Below are 17,065 nucleotides of genomic sequence, written 5' to 3'. Positions count from 1 at the left end.
GTCAGAGGATTCAAGTTAAAAAAAAACATCTAAAGACATTAACAGATCAGCTCCATTTTGTCGAGCTGGAGTCTTGCATCTTCTGGAAAAAAACATTTCCTTTTTGGAGCAGTAGGCACACTCTGCTGCTGACAGATAAGACTCTGTTTTCCATCCGTCTGCTGATTAAGTGTGGATTTAAAGTCTCGCGTTATCTCTCTCTGGGTGGAGGCTAGAATATTTCAACACCAGCTGAGACAAACGGAAAAAAAGGGAGGTGAGGCGCAAGAAACGGGGACAGGCAAAAGTCATTTTCGCTCTCTCACTTTATTATCACCTCCAATCTTCTGATGGGCAATTACCAGGAAACTTTAATTAAGCTGGGTTTTGTCGCTTGTAGGGTTTAACAGTTTGTAATTAAATCTTTGAAGGCATGTGCAGACAGAGTGGCTGATGTGATGACGGCTGATTTTTGCATCACCGCCAAAATGACACGCATGTGTTATGAGGACATTACCTGAGGCCGAACCCTTCACTTTCACTTTGTGACTGATTCAGCAGTGGGCGTTTTGTCGAGTGTGCAGGAGAACATGCCGCGCGTAGACATGATGGCTGCAGATGAGACTCTCAGAGACGGCTGAGTCAGACGGACGAGAGGGGAGACGACGCTCAGGCTCCTTGAAGCTGCAGTGGAGGCTGGCATGGGCTCTTTTTCAACCCTGCATGCACGTACTACTCCCCTGCAGTGATTGTAACGCTGCTCGCTTTAATCCTGCAGGAAAAGTATGACACAGCTAATGCAATGTTAGCAAATCTTATCTTAAAGTTTGTGATGTAGCTGCAGCTTGTTGGCGGCCTTCAGAGGTGGCTGTTTGGACGAGGGAAGTGACGGCATGTCAGGGAAACACTGGGACTTCACCCTCCAACAGATCTTTTGATATGATATCATGTGATTGTTAAGATCTGCATCACTATGAAACAGCTACAGAGTCTAACACTGACGCGTAACTAGAGGAGATAAAAGCAGATGATCTTTGCACTGATTTCAAAAATAGAGCGAGAAAAAATCTGCACTGGTTTTCTGCCTCCCAGTCACATCCGGCTTGTTTACTCCCAGTTGTTGTTGTTGTTATTTCCCAAAGTCAGCCCCGCAGCTCTCGCATCTTATCTCCTCCGTCCTTGTGCTGGCAGCAGACTTGTCATGCTACCTAGCAACCCAGATTAGCATAATCCCTTTTGTGCACCACTGGAAGGAGTGCAGTTACTTTAGAGTGGATTTTTAATGACTTTCGTTTGGCATCTTTCATACCTTCACTTTGAAGAGACGCTGTATTTACAGTTCATTCCCCTTAGAATAAATAGGACATGTTTACTGTCATTTACTTTACATCTTCTGTTAAAGCAATTAGCTCAGGTTGTGACTCTAATCTAACAACATTCTGTGGGTAATGATGCTAATTATGACAGTGCTAAAAGAATGTGATGTGAAAGATTTTGTTTATGATAAAACATGTTGGTTAGACTTTAAAACGACAACTTTTCAATGTTTTTTTCCTCAATTTTTAGAGCAAAAAATGTTTCTTTTTTTTCTTCTTCAGAATATCTGAAGTCTTTGAGTCAGCCTTCATACTTTTTCTGATATCTGACTTGGATAAAAGTTCTCTCTATCGCTCTTTTTCTTTGTATAGTAACCTCATTATGTCGTTGATCTGCTCTAAAGACCTACGAGAAAGCCTAATAAGGCAAACATGAATTCAATGTTTTATATCAGTGCTTAAATTAAGGTAGTGATTCCCAGGTAATGACGGGGGGGCGTGGCAAGGCTCAGAAAAAGCACAGGTCTGTACTGCTGGCTAATCTTGTGAAAGGACTGTCTGCTAAAGGCTGATGGTGAATCTATACGTCACAACTACTACAATGAAATATGAAGAATCATAGCTCTCCCACTAAAAGTAAACACTCCGCGGCACGTCCGCCCCGTGAACGCTCCGTTTAAGTGGCCACAGTGTTAACCAGCACCAGGACGCGTGTTGCTGATGACGGGAATGCACTCACCAAAAAGCCGCCTGGCGTAACTGAAAGCCTCAATCATCCAGCTGACATCGCGTGTGACAGCAGCAGCAGCAGCAGCGTCAGGTGCTTGTTGACAGTTTACATGCAGGTGACACACAGACATTCCTGCACAGCGGTCAGGTCTCTGTGTGCTCTGGTGAATAGCTGCGCTAATATGACATCAGACAGACTTTCCTTTTGAGTTTTCCTTTTGCACCAAGCAGCAATAAAGTAGCAGCTTTACATGCTTCACTTCATTTGCTCTACTATGGCACGTCCTGCGATGGTTGTTTCAGCCCTAAACTCAACTCATGCCCAACAGAGTGCGCTATACTAAAGTTGCATCTGTGCCATCAAATGCTCAACTCGTGTCGATGAGTATGGTGGCGTATGAAAATATTTTCCACGCAGAAAAAGTTTGGGAACCACTAAATTAAGCTGAGCCTTGGCGTGTTCCTCATACTGGATTCTCTCACATAATGCCTGACATTTTACATGATTTAATTATTCTGCTGTAAGGAGGATTTCCACCTTTCAGATGATGATGATAATGATTCCTCCTCTATGTCTCCTCAGCTACTATTGGAGCATCTGGAGTGTTTGGTGTCCCGACACGAGCGGTCTCTCCGGATGACGGTGGTCAAACGGCAGGCTCAGTCTCCCTCGGGGGTCTCCAGTGAAGTCGAGGTCCTGAAAGCGCTCAAGTCCCTGTTTGAACACCACAAAGCCCTCGATGAGAAGGTAAGCGAACCTCCATTAGCACATTCTTTCAATTCAAGGTGTAAGCAGCGTGTGCAGCAGTATCAGGAATCAGTGTGTCTGCTGTATCTCGGGAAAGTATTTGATTTCACATATTTAAGTGCTTCCTGTAAAAACAGAACACTATGGGGACTTGTTGCTGATATTTATATGTACTGCAGCAAAGTGCAAGGTAGAATGAAAGCCATGGTGGAGGGACGTTCTCCTGCCTCCTCACAGCCTGCTGATCTGTGACCTCTGCCCCCTGTGTGCTATCACCACCGCCCTGTAATCCATTCATCCTCTGCTCTAAAAGCCATCATTTATAAAGCATGCTTTCCAAGGGAATAAACGCTGTCTTGGGCAGCTGTAGGGGGGGGGACATCCCTACTCGGACGCCAGCTAACATCTAATCCAGGATCAACCTCCTATTGGGCGGCAGCAGCGGTGGTGCGCGGTCACCACGCGGTGCAAAAAATTGCTCCATCACAGCCGCGACGGATAAAGACGCTGTGAATATTTTTTTTTACAGAGGAAGAGAGGAGAGCAGGAGGGGAATGTCCTCTCAGCAGCCAGCGCTTTAAAAGCTATAAAAGCCTCATAACGCCGCTTTGAAGCCACAGTAAAGTGTTATTGTGAGGCTAAGGGAGGAAAAGAGGACAGACTGCAGCAGTGGTGCTTCTTTTCTGTCATGTTAACCCTTTAGTTACTAGACTGGAATTCAAGAAGTAATCTTTTTGGCAGAAAAAAATGTGTGTTTTCTCTCAGAACCTTAGCTATAAGTTAAAGAAATTATCTCAAAGTTCATACTTTCATTTAAATTGAGGTAACAATGATTGAGTCTATGGCCTAGTGACGCGTTTCCCATCACCCAGCAGTGGTTGGTCTGCCAGAGAGGGTAGGCGGAGCTAAGCGGCTGCTTTTCCGCTCTCTGCAAGTGTTGCGAGCAAACAGTAATCTACTATGGCTGAACAAACAAAGACAAGATGGATGACTACAGATACAACTTCAACAAGAAGTGAAAATCCAAAGAAAGATAAACAAATTTGACGCTCAGATGAAGCAAACAGTCTGAAAAGGAAATAAAGCGTAACAACTGGAGCCAACCGTGGACGTCACACATGCGACACGGCTATAGGTGGCGCCAAAGAGAACCAAACAGAGATCTTTGAGATTACCACTTTAACCTCAGCACATATCCAGTTGTCCTCACATGCTAATAAGATGGTCAATCAAAGAAAAAATGTACTGGCAGATGATGACATGTTTCGTTTTGTTTTAGGTGCGGGAGAGACTACGGGTGTCGCTGGAGAGGGTGTCCGCCTTGGAGGAGGAGCTCACAGCAGCCAATCAGGAGGTGAGAGCTGCCACATTCACTTTGTGGTGTTGTTTACATACCAAATTGTGACTTAGAGGCTGTTTTCATTCCAAAATATGCTAACTTTACATGAACTGCACATAGAATTAACATATATCAAAGATGTGAGGGATGTACATGGTTAGTGTCTTGTTTCGTCAGAATTAGGATATACGTGCTTAAATGCAAGTGAGGCAAATTTAGTCCATATTTATTGATAAAGAAAAGCAAGTGAGGTTTAAAAATACACAGAGGAAGTTGTAAAATACCTCCAAAATTAAATATTTTACATATAAGACGATTAAAAAATTGTTCTAAAAAGTTTAACATAAAATAAATTAGAAACAAGGTAAAAGAAATACTACAAAAATGTATGTATTGACTTCTTCGGATATAAATCTAAAAGATTCAGCGGTGTGTCCTGTTGTCTAGAAGCGTGTCCTGAATTATATACCAGCCCCAAAACCACAGAAACAACTAGAGCACCTCTGCAGGCTTCACTTGTTCTCATCCCTACAGACAGGAACACAAAATATCATTGTACACATGAGTGGCTGACACAAGAGTGGCCGCTTTCCCCACCGTGGTCGAACTCCTCCTCAACCTCCCGGCTCGGGCATACAGGAGTAACCAGCAACTATTGCAATGCAGATGGTCCTGTTCCAGCTGAGAGAAACCCCCTCAGGCTGCCACTTCACAGCCTGTCAGACCTGCCAGTCTACCACTCCTGGAATATAAGTTGGTGTGGAGGGGAAAATGAAGTGAAAAGCAGAGAGGGGAAGTGTGCAGTTAAGAGTTGCTGGAAGGGCAGACAGTGAGGAGGACTTGCAGAGAGAGTGGCAGAAGACAGGAATAGAGATGGCAGGTGGGAGGCGGAGGCAGGTGTGTGCGTTAATGAGAGAGCAGGAGTTGCAGTTGGTCATCTGACAAAGTGTGGAGACAAACTGTGATGATGTTCGGATGGTAAGGAGATGGAAGAGGAAGGGTCATCCCTCGCTAAAGATTTTAATTGGTTCACTGGCCTTCAGATTTTCACATTTTTGGGGGGACTGGAAAATGGCTTTAATTCCACTAAATAAGCCATAAGTAACATCGTTAACACTGTGCTACAAAAAAGAGACGGCTTACCAAACTGGGATAATGAGCATCAAAATGCCAGATTGCTTTAGCCTGTCTCATAGCTACTCAATAGCTAGCGTAGCTGGAAAACCTCTGGCTTCCTTAGTCTACTTTAGCCTGGCTCGTAGCCGCTAGTTAGCCTATGTACTTTGGAGACTGCTGGTTTCATTAGGCTGATTCAATTAACTTTTGCCTGACATGTTGCTGCTAAGTAGGCTGAGTCAGTTAGCTTTAGCCTGGCGTGTAGCTGCTAACTTGCTGACATAGTAGGCTTCTAGACACTTTAGTCTTCTGCAGACAACTTTAGCGTGGCTCGTAGCTGCTAACTAGCTTTACAGAGACTGCTGGTTTCTTTATGCTAATTCAGTGAGCTTAAGCCTGACTGGAAGCTGCAAACTAGCAAACATATAGGGAGAATACTTAGCTTGGCTCATAGCTGCTTTCTAGCTAACATAGTTAGGCAACTGCCGATTTCTTTAGGCTAATCAGTTAGCTTTTGCCTGGCATGTAGCTGCTAACTTGCTGACGTAGTTGGCTTCTGGCCTCTTTAGTCTTCTACAGACAACTTTAGCGTGGCTCATAGCTGCTAATTAGCTTTACAGAGACTGCTGGATCTTTATGCTAATTCAGTGAGCTTAAGCCTGATTCGTAGCTGCTAACTAGCAAACATATAGAGAGAATACTTTGCTTGGCTCACAGCTGCTTTCTAGATAACATAGTTAGGCTCATACTTGAGGGACTGTTGGTTTCTTTATGCCTATTTAGTTAGCTTAAGCCTGGCTCTTAGCTGCTAACTGACGAACGTAGTTGGGAGAGCGCTTGTTTCTTTTTGCTGATTAAATTAGCTTGAGCCTAGCTTATAGTTGCTAACTAGCTAAAGCTCCTGATTGTAGTTTAAGGCTTTTTTTTCCACGACTATCTGACCAGTCAAAACTTGGCCAACTAAGATGCTGCTTATTGACCTTTGGTTAACATTTGGTCAACCATTAGCGGTGAGCTATGAGATGCTTGTGGTCTGGTAGTGAAGGGAAAAAGCAAAAACAAATAAAGGAGGGAAGAGTTAAAAAATAATATGACAGGCCCCTGGCTCCCAGAGCTGTCTCTCATTTTTCTTTTACAGCTTTTGGACAAAGTCTGCTTTTTGAACTGTTAACTCTCTGACAGACGTCTCAGTGGAGAGGACGCAGCACTTTGAAGATATTTCTCACATCACACAGCCAAGGTTAGAAAGCCCGTACAGTACATCTGCCAGGCCGTCCCTCATAAATGGTTAACACTACAGTTGTCAGAGCAGCGGACAGATGAGTGATTGGACCTTGAGGCGCTGGAAGAGGCAGTTAAACCTTCTTTGCGGAATAAAAATGTCCGCACCTCACAGGCTCCAGGGAGGCGGGCAGAGCCGGGAGCCAGTGAACCGGTAATTGATTTGTGATGGAGGTCTGCTTCGAGTCCTTTCTCCCCCGCGGGGCTTTTCGACAACACGGCTGTGCCTGATGAAATCGCCGACCTTTGACCTGATGCAGTCACAGGTGTTTAAGTGGCCTCGCGCTGATTACTGCTGCTGATTGCGATTCGTTGTTATGAAACAAACGGTTATACAGACTGTGGTGGAACTGATGTTTTTTGCTCATTTATAGGGGACAGCGAACATCATAATGAACACTGTGACACATTCAAAGCAGATATAAAGTGGAAGTGACCAGCAGCTAATTTGCACCCATAGTCCCATCACAATTAGACATTGAGAGAACAGATAGAAGAAAATTATACATCATGAACACGGCCGAAAATGATTGCCTTGAATATACATGACATTCAAATTATATAATAAACAAGTGACTCAGTAGCTTAAAGTGCAGTTTGCAGTGTTATCTCCATAGGTAGAACTTAACATCATCTAAAGTGCTGTCCATTAGCTAACAGGCGTTCTCACTCATGTTTGTGTACCTGCAGAGGTTTACTTACTTCATATCTCACAGGTGCTTTTTTCAAGACTTTGTCAATCAATTTGTTCTTTCTTTGTTATTAAAGTCTTTATTTATTTAAAGATATACAAACTGACAGTGTCATAACTTTGAGTTACAAAATATTCAAAGGCTTGTGATTAATTTGCACATAAAAAACAGCCAAAATAAACAAACATAAAGCAATTACATCATTTCACCCAGTGTCCCAGGGATGCTATGAGTGACAAAACGGTCCCATGACCTCTTAACTTCGGGATTTTTCAACCCAGAGCCTATTTTCCCATGTGTTTGTGTGTAAGTGACTAGTGGAGACAACAATTATTGAAATCTTGCAGGATTCAGGGAGGGAGCACCGGCCGCCAGCCGCCAAATGAGATACAATGTAACTGAACGGGGCACCGCCAATATACAGCCACTAAAAGTGCTTGTTTTTGCTCCTGACAGGCTCAGATCGTTATAATAAGTGACTGACAACACTGTGGCAGCCATGCTACTTTACCTTCTGATCTGTTGTAACACAAACACGTGGGAAAAAAGGGTCAAGGTTGAAAAATCCCCATGTTATCCTTTAAAGGCCTAATATGCAACTTTTATGTCCAGTAGATGTTGCACCTGAGGTTTGGCCACACCTCTGCAAACCTGCTACTTTTCCCGCCCGGCCTATTCTGCTGAACCGTTTCAGAGACATTTCTAAGCGTTATGTTCTACTATGTAGCAGCAATTCAACAGAATTATAACAGAACAATCCAAATTGTTTGGTAGGCCTGCACAGGCTCATTTAGCTTGAGCTGCAACAGACCGCAGCCAGCATTGTACTGTTAGCACACTTTAGTTTACTATGCATGTTGCTACAGCCCCCCGCTAGCACGGTTAATTACACAGGTATGATAACGCTGCTGAACAATAAACGAGCAAGGGTAACTTTCAAATAAACAGAGAGTTAGGTATCGTCCTTAATGTTCCTCTATCCATGTAAACAAAGAGCTGAGAACAACACACTCAGAGGGAGTTTGACTTCTCTCTCTTCCAGGATATATTTACATAGGCCATACTTGATATCAGATATATGAATGTGTAAAATGTTGCACATTAAGCCTTTAAAGATCTCCCCTTCCTCAGCAAACATCTGTTCACATGATATTATTTCTAACACAGTATATTCCATCCGTTTTTTAAGATCCTGAGAGGATGTGCTTTTCCATAATCTGAGGATTACTCGTGCAGCCATGGCAACCATTATCATAGCAGAGTCATATTTTGACATATTGGACACTTGCATGCACAGTCTTGGTGATGTAGGTGTTTTTAAACCGATGCGTTCTAATACTTTTCCCCAAAATGGGTAAACGAGTTTACACTCCCAAACTGCGTGTAAAAAATGAAGCCGTTCTTAATGACCTTGTAAAATTGTTTTCGTTTTTAATTGGTGCAACAATTAGGAGGCGTCCTCGGGGACCCCGGTCTGAAGGAAAAATGCAATCGAATCTCAAGTTTTTTTAGGCCGTGTTGTGCAAAACCCTTCGGAGTAAATAATCACTGAGAAAAACAGGTCTTTGAAAACATGTTATTCTAGTAATGTCTTCAGACAGATATGTTCGTCTGGGGTTATAAACATTACACTTGTAGTTTGAGGACTTTGTAGTAGAAATCTTAAAAACATGGAGGACGTCAGCTTGGGACCCTTTCTTTTCCTGCTTCTTCTTTCCACTCACAAACTTGGAAATTCACCTAAAAAAAGTGCATCTTTTTAGGACTTAAGTGCATATGTGTGTGTGTGTGTGTGTGCACATACATTTGCTCCGCTGCATGTGATTGATCGTAATTTAAGCGCATTGCACCAGCCCTTGCATGCCCCCAGCTCTCACCTTGACAAAATCAATCTTTTATACTCTAAGAACCTCCTCCATCCCTCCGCTCCTTCCCTCCTCTTCAACATCCGTCCAATCCGTCCTTCATTGCATTACCTCCGTCAGCCTCAGCCCAGCGCAGGAGTGCTGCGGAAAGATAAGGAAATCTCCCTCTGTTAGATGTCTGCCTTTGATGAGACGTAGATCAACAACATCAAATAGAAATAAAAGGCGTCACGTTCATTTTTTTGCATCTGGTAAACTTCTCCTGTCTGTAATTTCCCAGCTGGAGACGCGTCCATTCATCCGTCATTTGTTGCTCCTTTATATCACGGGTGGTGTTAGTGTTTGATCTCTGAGCTGGAGAAATTACAGACCCTTTCAGAATAAAGGCGCAGAAACATACGGAGGCATAATTATGCCCTCGTTAAAAATAATGAACAGTGTAGTCGGTGTGTAACCAGGAAGGAGAAGCCAAGCTGTCGCAGGATGATCTGCGGCTGCGGAGTTAATGCCCGAGCTTCATTAAAGGTAGATCTTGTCCACTGTGAACCAACTCTCGCTGTGATGTCAATGAGGGCACTTTAGGATGTGAGTTTAAAGCCTTGTTTACCTTATTGACAGTCGTCTCATTGATCGTCCTCCTTTCCTTCACTGTTTCAGTAAATACCTCATGTTTAGAGAAATGCAATTTTCTCCCTCATGATTTTCAATCATCGCTGGTTATTTGTTCAGAACAAAGACGACCTTCCAGTGAGCGTATTATCAACTCCCTTCAAAGCGAACTGCATAAATACTATAGATTGTACTGCGGTGCGTCTCATAGCAGAAACGGCGTCGGACCAAAAAACAACAAAAGTTACAGATTTTTTTAGAAAGTTATTCAGACTCACGTCATGCTAAAAGCACAATTTGCATCTTAAATAGAAGCAGTAGGTAAGTAGGAGCAAGTAGACAGGGGTATGTACCTTTAAAAATGTAACTACAGGAGCAACTTGATGGTCTCTGCATCCATCCGTTATCTATACCGCTTATCATGTTCAGGGTCGCGCAAGGGTGCTGGAGCCTATCCCAGCTGTCATTGGGCGAGAGGCGGGGTTACACCCTGAACTGATCGCCTGTCAATCACAGGGATTAAACATACGGGGGTAAACATGTTATTTTCCTGTCTGTGAACGTGTTGTAAATGAAGGAAAGATTGCAGCAAAGTTGTTTGTTTTCCAACCATTAAACTGTTCAAACTCCACACATGAAGGCCGGGAATCGAACAAGGAACCTACTGTGAGGCGCTAACCACTGCACCACCGTGTAGCCTTGATCCCTGCAATAAAAGAGAGAAACAAATATGGACGTCAGGAAAATAGCTGCTTGTTGGATATCGGTAAAAATACAGTCTTTGACAAAATGAAAGGAAAAATAAAGTTGCAATAACAATTTCCTTAAATAGTAACAGCCCATTTTGTGGTGTTTTCAATTTGTAACAACCTGTTTTTTACAAGAAAGGAGACCATAAAAGTGGATAGTTATTTTTATGTAACAAAAAAAGAACATGGAGTGAAAGCTCACCAAGAAGATGTAAAGCAGGGAGAAGAGAAAGTCGTAGGCTGCGTTCACTTTCAGCGAATCAAAGCAGTACGTTTATTTAAATGATACCTTACTCGGGTATCAGAGAACCGGGGTTACCCTGGTAACCTTAAGTCTTGTATATTGTGTTTCCTGCAAAGCAAGCTTCCTGCAAATGAGAAAAAACACACCTCAAAGTTGCTTGCGGCTTTTCACACTGTTTTCGGAGTCGTGCATTGAACACGCCTCTGCACACAGCCAGCAGGTACACCTGAATCTTCATGATGACCTAGCTTCACCCTCCAGGCTCCTCCAGGTAGAGGCTGGGTTAGCCTGTAGTGAAAGGCTCACACTATAGCTGCATAATTACTGCAGTGTTTTTCAAATGTACACTTTTACGAGCAGGAAGTTTGCCAGGAGGCTGACATTCTTGGAGGGTCATTTGAGATGTTTTGCGTGCTTCAGATTGTCCTTCCACATGTTTCAGGTTGTGTAAAGTCGTGTTTTGGAGGCTTCAAGCGGCTCCACGAAGTCTCACGAGCGTCAGATTGTTTATGAGACAGCCCGAGAACGCTGCCCACCTTTCTCCTCTTCATGATGAGGAGGGTGATAATCACATGGTGTCTGTCAAAGAAGAGGATGATTATTGTTGTTGCCGGTCAGCCGTCTGACAGGATTATGACTTCAGGACGCTTTCTTCAGGTGCTGTAAGGAGACGCGAGGTCCGCAGAACACGATAATTACAGTCATTGTGTCAGCGCTCTCATGTTTGCAGCTTCATGCTGGGTACAGCCATGTTCAATAAAGTCCTACAGAAGGGGACATACTGTAATTAACGGCTGTTACATAACAGGGAAACATGAGGTTAACTGCATGCAATCAAACACTGAGCTTTGTGCTGCAACGTTTAATTAAAAGAAATGCAACAATACAGTGTTTTTATTGCAGCTCTTTTAACCTTGTTGTCCTCCTGCAGATTGTGGCCTTACGGGAACAAAATGCTCACATTCAGAGGAAAGTGGCGTCTGGAGACGGAGGAGAGGACATCCTGGAGGGCACTGAGGCTCAACAGAAGGTCCACGGCAAGGTGAGAGTCCTCGAAAATGTTTTTCAACTCACAGTCGGACACAACAGTTTTTGGTATGACCCTCCCTTGGACGCAAAAGTGGATACTGCTGTCAAGGTATACGTCAACATGCAGGAGGTGGTCAAGCTTTGCATTAATCTAATTGGGCATGTTACAGTGAGTCAAGTTAATGTAGGACCACATGGGGTCCACATGTCATGACTTTTTTCTATGCATTTTATCTCATAGTTTACTGTGAAAAAATAAATTTCAAAATACAGTAAAAGTTTGGGGCTGCAGTCCTCGATGTGGCGGCCCTGTGTTCGATTCCAAATCCCCACGAGTCATCCCCACTCTGTTCCTCTGTTTCCGACACTGTCCGCCGTCCTCCCTCTGTCAATAAAAGCCCAAAAATAAATTTTAAAAAAAGAAGTATTCCCTTTTCACCAAAAAATTCTGCAAAAACGTCCAGACTAGATCTAATAAAATCCTGTTCAGGGTCACGAGCGGGGCTGGAGCCGATCGCAGCTGTCACTGGGCGAGAGGTGGACTGATCACCAGTCAATCACAGACACACAGAGGCAGACAACCTTTCAGGCTCACACTCACACCTACGGGCACTTTTAGAGTCCTAACGAGCATGTCTTTGGACTGTGGGAGGAAGCCGGAGTACCCGGAGGGAACCCACGCAATGCACGGTGAGAACATGCAAACTCCACAAAGAAAGGCTCGCTATGTCCGAACCGGAACTTGAAAGCTCTAACTGCACCACAGTGCAGCCTTAGAACAAAAGTTTACCCACTACAAAAGTCTTAAAACATCAGTTACATGTAAAACAAAATATTCAAGTTAAGATGCCTGAAAGGGGACTATCGCTCTCTAATACACTGAATAAGTTGGAATATATTGAAAGCTCTAATAGTCTTGAAATGAGATCAAATATTTACAAGCACCTTGGTCTTAAATTAAAGCAAAGGTTGGATGGGTTTACTTTCATATACGCCATCCATCCATTTTCTTCCCCTTATCGCTGTGGCAGCGGGTAACATTTCCCAGCTCCTCCTGGTGGGATCCCGAGGCGTTCCCAGGCAAGGTGGGATATATAATCCCCCCCAGTGAGCTGCGGGTCTACCCTGGGGTCTCCTAGTCTCCCAGTTTGACGTGCTCAGACACCTGAGTCGTGTATCATCAGTCTGCATCTCTAGTTTGGTGGAATAGCACAAATATTTCTTGCACAATCAGCTCCTCCTGCTCTATCAACTGTTTAACATAATATTCATCTTATTATAGATTTTGATCGCACATTAAGAAGGTTCTGATCTTACATTCAGCTCGATGTTTGAAGGTGACCCACAGTCAGATGTAAGAGCTCTCACTGTGACCTCATTATGCAGGAGCACATGTGAACCCTCGGAGCTGCATACAAATCCTCCTCTGATTATTAATTTAAAGACGGAGGAGTAACAGCTTCCACGTTTACTAGATTATACAGAACAGACAGAACATCAGAGCCTGAAACAACCGACCCCGAATCCCAACGCACGCCTTTGAAATCACTTTCACATGCTGGCCGCAGCATCCAAACAGAGGATACCTGGGAAGATCAATGGAGATGCTGTTACTCGGCTGGTCTGCTGGAGGAGGAGCGGGGAGGAATGTCGGGAGTAAGATGATGAAGCGTGTGTTGTTGCTAATGATGAGACGGCGATCGTCTGTTTCGCTCGAGATAAAAGCAGCGAATACGTGCAGGGTTTTTATTCATGCGTGTGTTTGCAGAAGAGATCGCACACGTGTGCTAACTGCTAAAATGTGCTGACGTGAGAGCGAGGGCCGGTTCTTCAATGTCACCGTGGTAACAGGCGTGGCATCACATCGGAAGCACGATCCTCTCCTCCTGATACTCACGCAACCTGTGGTTGTCATGAATGTGACAGGAGGAAGGAGGTCAGAGAGAGAGAGAGAGAGAGAGAGAGAGAGAAGAGGAGTCATTCTGAAGTGCATATTGACCCAGTGAGCGCTCACGCCTTTAGAATAGACCTGGATCCTCCTGATAAGCAGCCGATGCAGTCTGACAGACGAGGACGGTTCATTCAGCTTCTTAATATTTCATTCAGTAAACGTGCAGCTCTGCACTGGGAGTCATTAACCCTCACTAGACTTGGGTTAAATTTACTTTATGAAACAATATTAGTATGTTTAATCCTACAGCAGTGTAGTATATCTGCACATAAACACACATAAATGTAGGCTTTGCTGAACACGACTAATGGCTTCAGCTTGTTTCTTCTTCATCCTTCTGTCGTCTTTTTTATTTAATTAGAAAATCAGCAATTTCCCTTTTCTTCCAGTTGTAATCGAAAACATATTAAAGGTTGTTTATAGTGTTAAATGATCTGAATTAAACACTGCAGTTGTTAGCGCTGTCGCCGCACAGCTTAAAGGTTCCTGGTTCAGCCGAGGGGGCCTTTCTGTGGGGAGTTTGCAGGTTCTCCCCGAGCATGCGTGGGGTCCCTCCGGGTACTTCTTCCCACAATCTAAAGACATGCAGGTGTGAATGTGAGCATAAAAGTTTGTCAGTCTCTATTACCTCTTTTCCACCAAAATGAACGTGTGGACGCAGGTTTCTCAGACCCGGGAGGACCTGCTAATAATTGTCCCTTTTCCCATTGCCAGTGAAGTATACTCCTTTCGGTCTCTTTTCTGCTGCGTCACCGTCTGACGTCACAAACATGCCGGGAACCTGCCGCCTTATTTCTTCTTCCACTCGGCTCAGAAGAAGCTCTCTCACCTCATGGTCTTTCCTTTCCAACAGTGTGACAAATTCGCCTTGTGTGTTAGCGGGTTTTTTAACCATTGGGAAAGGGGCTCAAGTGTCAGCCCTGTGATTGACGGGCAATCAGTCCAGGGTGTAACCCCGCCTCTCAACCAATGACAGCTGGGATCGCCTCCAGCCCCGGTAAGCGGTAGAGATAATGGATGGATGGATATGAATTGAGCAGTTATAGCCTCATAACATGCTTTAAAAGTGGTTGGTTAAACAAAATTACAAAACTAAAGCGAGTATTTAAATATTTATAATAAAATTAGGACCGCTTGAGCGTGCACAGAAGAAAACTTTAATAGCAAAATCGAGCAGCAAAATCTGTTTGTAGAAGTAATGTCTTGACTCTCTGGGAAACCCTCAAACCTCACTGTAACTATTGTCAAAGGGACTTATTGCTAACCGAAGTCCTGACTCCATTGCCAGATATAAAAAAAACCTTGGAGATATAACAAAAACTAATCGACTAGGGGAGTAAAATAAATTGTTTTGTAATTTCGGTGCAGTGACCCTTTAAATGTATTTGCTCATGAGGATGCAAAAGTTTTCCCTAATCTCTCAGGTCATTAAAAATGCCCATTAAAACTTCCTCTCTCTAATAATACTTTAATGCTGCAGGACTGTGGAATAAGCACAATAACAGGAGCCACGCTTGCATAATGTATCATCTGTGGGACTGTGGAGACATTCTGCAATAAAGTGGAGCTAAATCCTAAAATTTGTTCCCTTTTTAATGAGAGCTGGTTTTAAAGTGAGTGCTCAATCTTTACTTAAAGTTTCTACATTCGACCATGAAGACGAAGCTTTGCCGAACAGCCTCTGTGCTGTCAGAGGAAGTGTGTTATTTATAACAGAGCTGTAACCGGATTTATTTCAGCTCCACACCCCTAAGTCAGATCTCTGCGTCTTCCCCCTCATTCATCTACCTCATGCAGAGACCTGTGGAGCCGCGCAGGGAGAGAGCCGATCGTATCACTAATGCAAGTGTCAGAGCAATCTCTCCAATGGAGTCTGGAGTGACTCTCAGTCGCACGCTCTCGGCCACAATCCAGAATCAAAGCGGGGGAAGAGCCAAAACCTCGAACTCCTGAGCCTGAATTTATCAGAGAGCTAATGTGTGTAGCTCTGAAGGGAAATGGAGCCTGAAGAGGCAGCGAGGATGATCTGTCAAGGCCCTTTTCAGTACAGGAAGCCAGAGTATGACAGGACATCAGGAAATAGTCTGTTTTCAATCTTGCAAATGTTTCTATATTTTTTGCACTGTAAATTCAAACTTTTGGAGGTTGTTAAAACACTTTTTTAAAAGACAAATCTGCTTAAAAATGTGGTGTTTGGGAAATGCGTTCCTTTCTTGCTCGGACTAAAACGAGAAGAGCGATACAACATCTCGTGTCTGTACAGTTCTTGTACCTCTACCTCCACCAGTTCGTTAGCTTAGCATTAAGCCTGGAACTAGGGGAGACAGCTAGCATTTCATCGCCCAAAGGAAACAAAGTCCAACTACTGCTCCCACAAAGCTAGGCTAATAAACAAGCTATATCTGTTCGGCAAACTCCAGGAAATAGTCTGGACCATAATGATCTCTTTACAGTCCAGTAAATATGAGATATTAAGTGTTAGATGGTTTAACAGGTGTAGGTAGAAAGGTTTCGTAACAGTTGGAAAGAACCAGGCTAACTGATTCCCCATGTTTCCTGTCATTTCGCTAAGCTAACAACTTAAAGTAGCTCCGTTTTTACTGTGGAGACATGAAAGGGGTACCAAACATCAATTTAACCTCCGTAATGTTGTTACCAGAGGGTTGGGAATCACAGGGTAACTCACGATACGATACGCGATATGTGGCCCATGATATCACGATACAGACAGCCCTAGTTATCAGTTTGCCCAAGTAATGTCAATTTTTAGATTTATTGAAATGTAGTTTGATTCTAATTCGAGTGAAAATGGAGATACAGTTCTGAGTAAAGTTTTTCCTCTCTCACCTCCCTTTAAAAACAGATGAAAAGTCTGATTTTTTTGCGACCCTGACTCTAAAGCCTCCCTTCTTTTCTCTCCTCTCCCCTGCAGCGCCTGTCCAACGGCTCCCTGGAGTCGGCCCACGAGGCGAGCCAGGTGGTGGAGCTGCAGGACCTGCTGGAAAAGCAGAACTATGAGCTGGCCCAGATGAAGGAGCGCATGTCCTCCCTCTCCTCCCGCGTCTCCGAGGTGGAGCAGGAGCTGGAGACTGCCCGCAAGGACCTCATCAAGTCCGAGGAGATGAACAACAAGTACCAGAGGGACATCAAAGAGGTTACTGCACACATGCATTTGCAAGGCAATAACAGTGGCAAGAGAGACTTCAAAGACGGCTAGCGGGAGGCTAAAAAAAGCTCCTATTAGCATAAACTCTCACACTCGCACACTCCTTTTTTATTACTGTTTGTATCCACCGTACACACACGTCCACACATGAAAAATAGAACACAAAGGGATGTCTTTTACTGTAGAGGGCAACATGCAAATAAAAAGATATCTGAAGGACACACTCACATCTGTCTCTGCACCTTTTCTTGT

At 43.8% G+C, this 17,065-nt stretch overlaps 1 protein-coding gene across 2 annotated transcripts in view; it reads left to right on the top strand.

Annotated features, from left to right (window-relative positions):
* Positions 1-17,065, top strand: part of ppfia2 (PTPRF interacting protein alpha 2) — a 57,836-nt gene that overhangs the window by 2,282 nt on the left and 38,489 nt on the right. For both annotated transcript variants that reach the window (XR_011308722.1, XM_069671348.1), the window contains exons 2-5: positions 2,608-2,772; positions 4,052-4,126; positions 11,599-11,709; positions 16,580-16,801. Coding sequence is in view for 1 of the 2 variants with exons in the window: in XM_069671348.1 (XP_069527449.1) it covers positions 2,662-2,772; positions 4,052-4,126; positions 11,599-11,709; positions 16,580-16,801 (519 nt within the window). In the remaining variant the exon portion in view is untranslated. The remainder of the gene's footprint in view (positions 1-2,607; positions 2,773-4,051; positions 4,127-11,598; positions 11,710-16,579; positions 16,802-17,065) is intronic.

This window comes from Semicossyphus pulcher, unplaced genomic scaffold (genome assembly GCF_022749685.1).
Source record: "Semicossyphus pulcher isolate SPU_LCO1_2020_fin unplaced genomic scaffold, fSemPul1.0.p SCAF_20, whole genome shotgun sequence".
NCBI classification, from domain to species: domain Eukaryota; kingdom Metazoa; phylum Chordata; class Actinopteri; order Labriformes; family Labridae; genus Semicossyphus; species Semicossyphus pulcher.
Note: the sequence above shows the minus strand (reverse complement) of the source record. Positions and strands in the feature narration are given on the sequence as shown.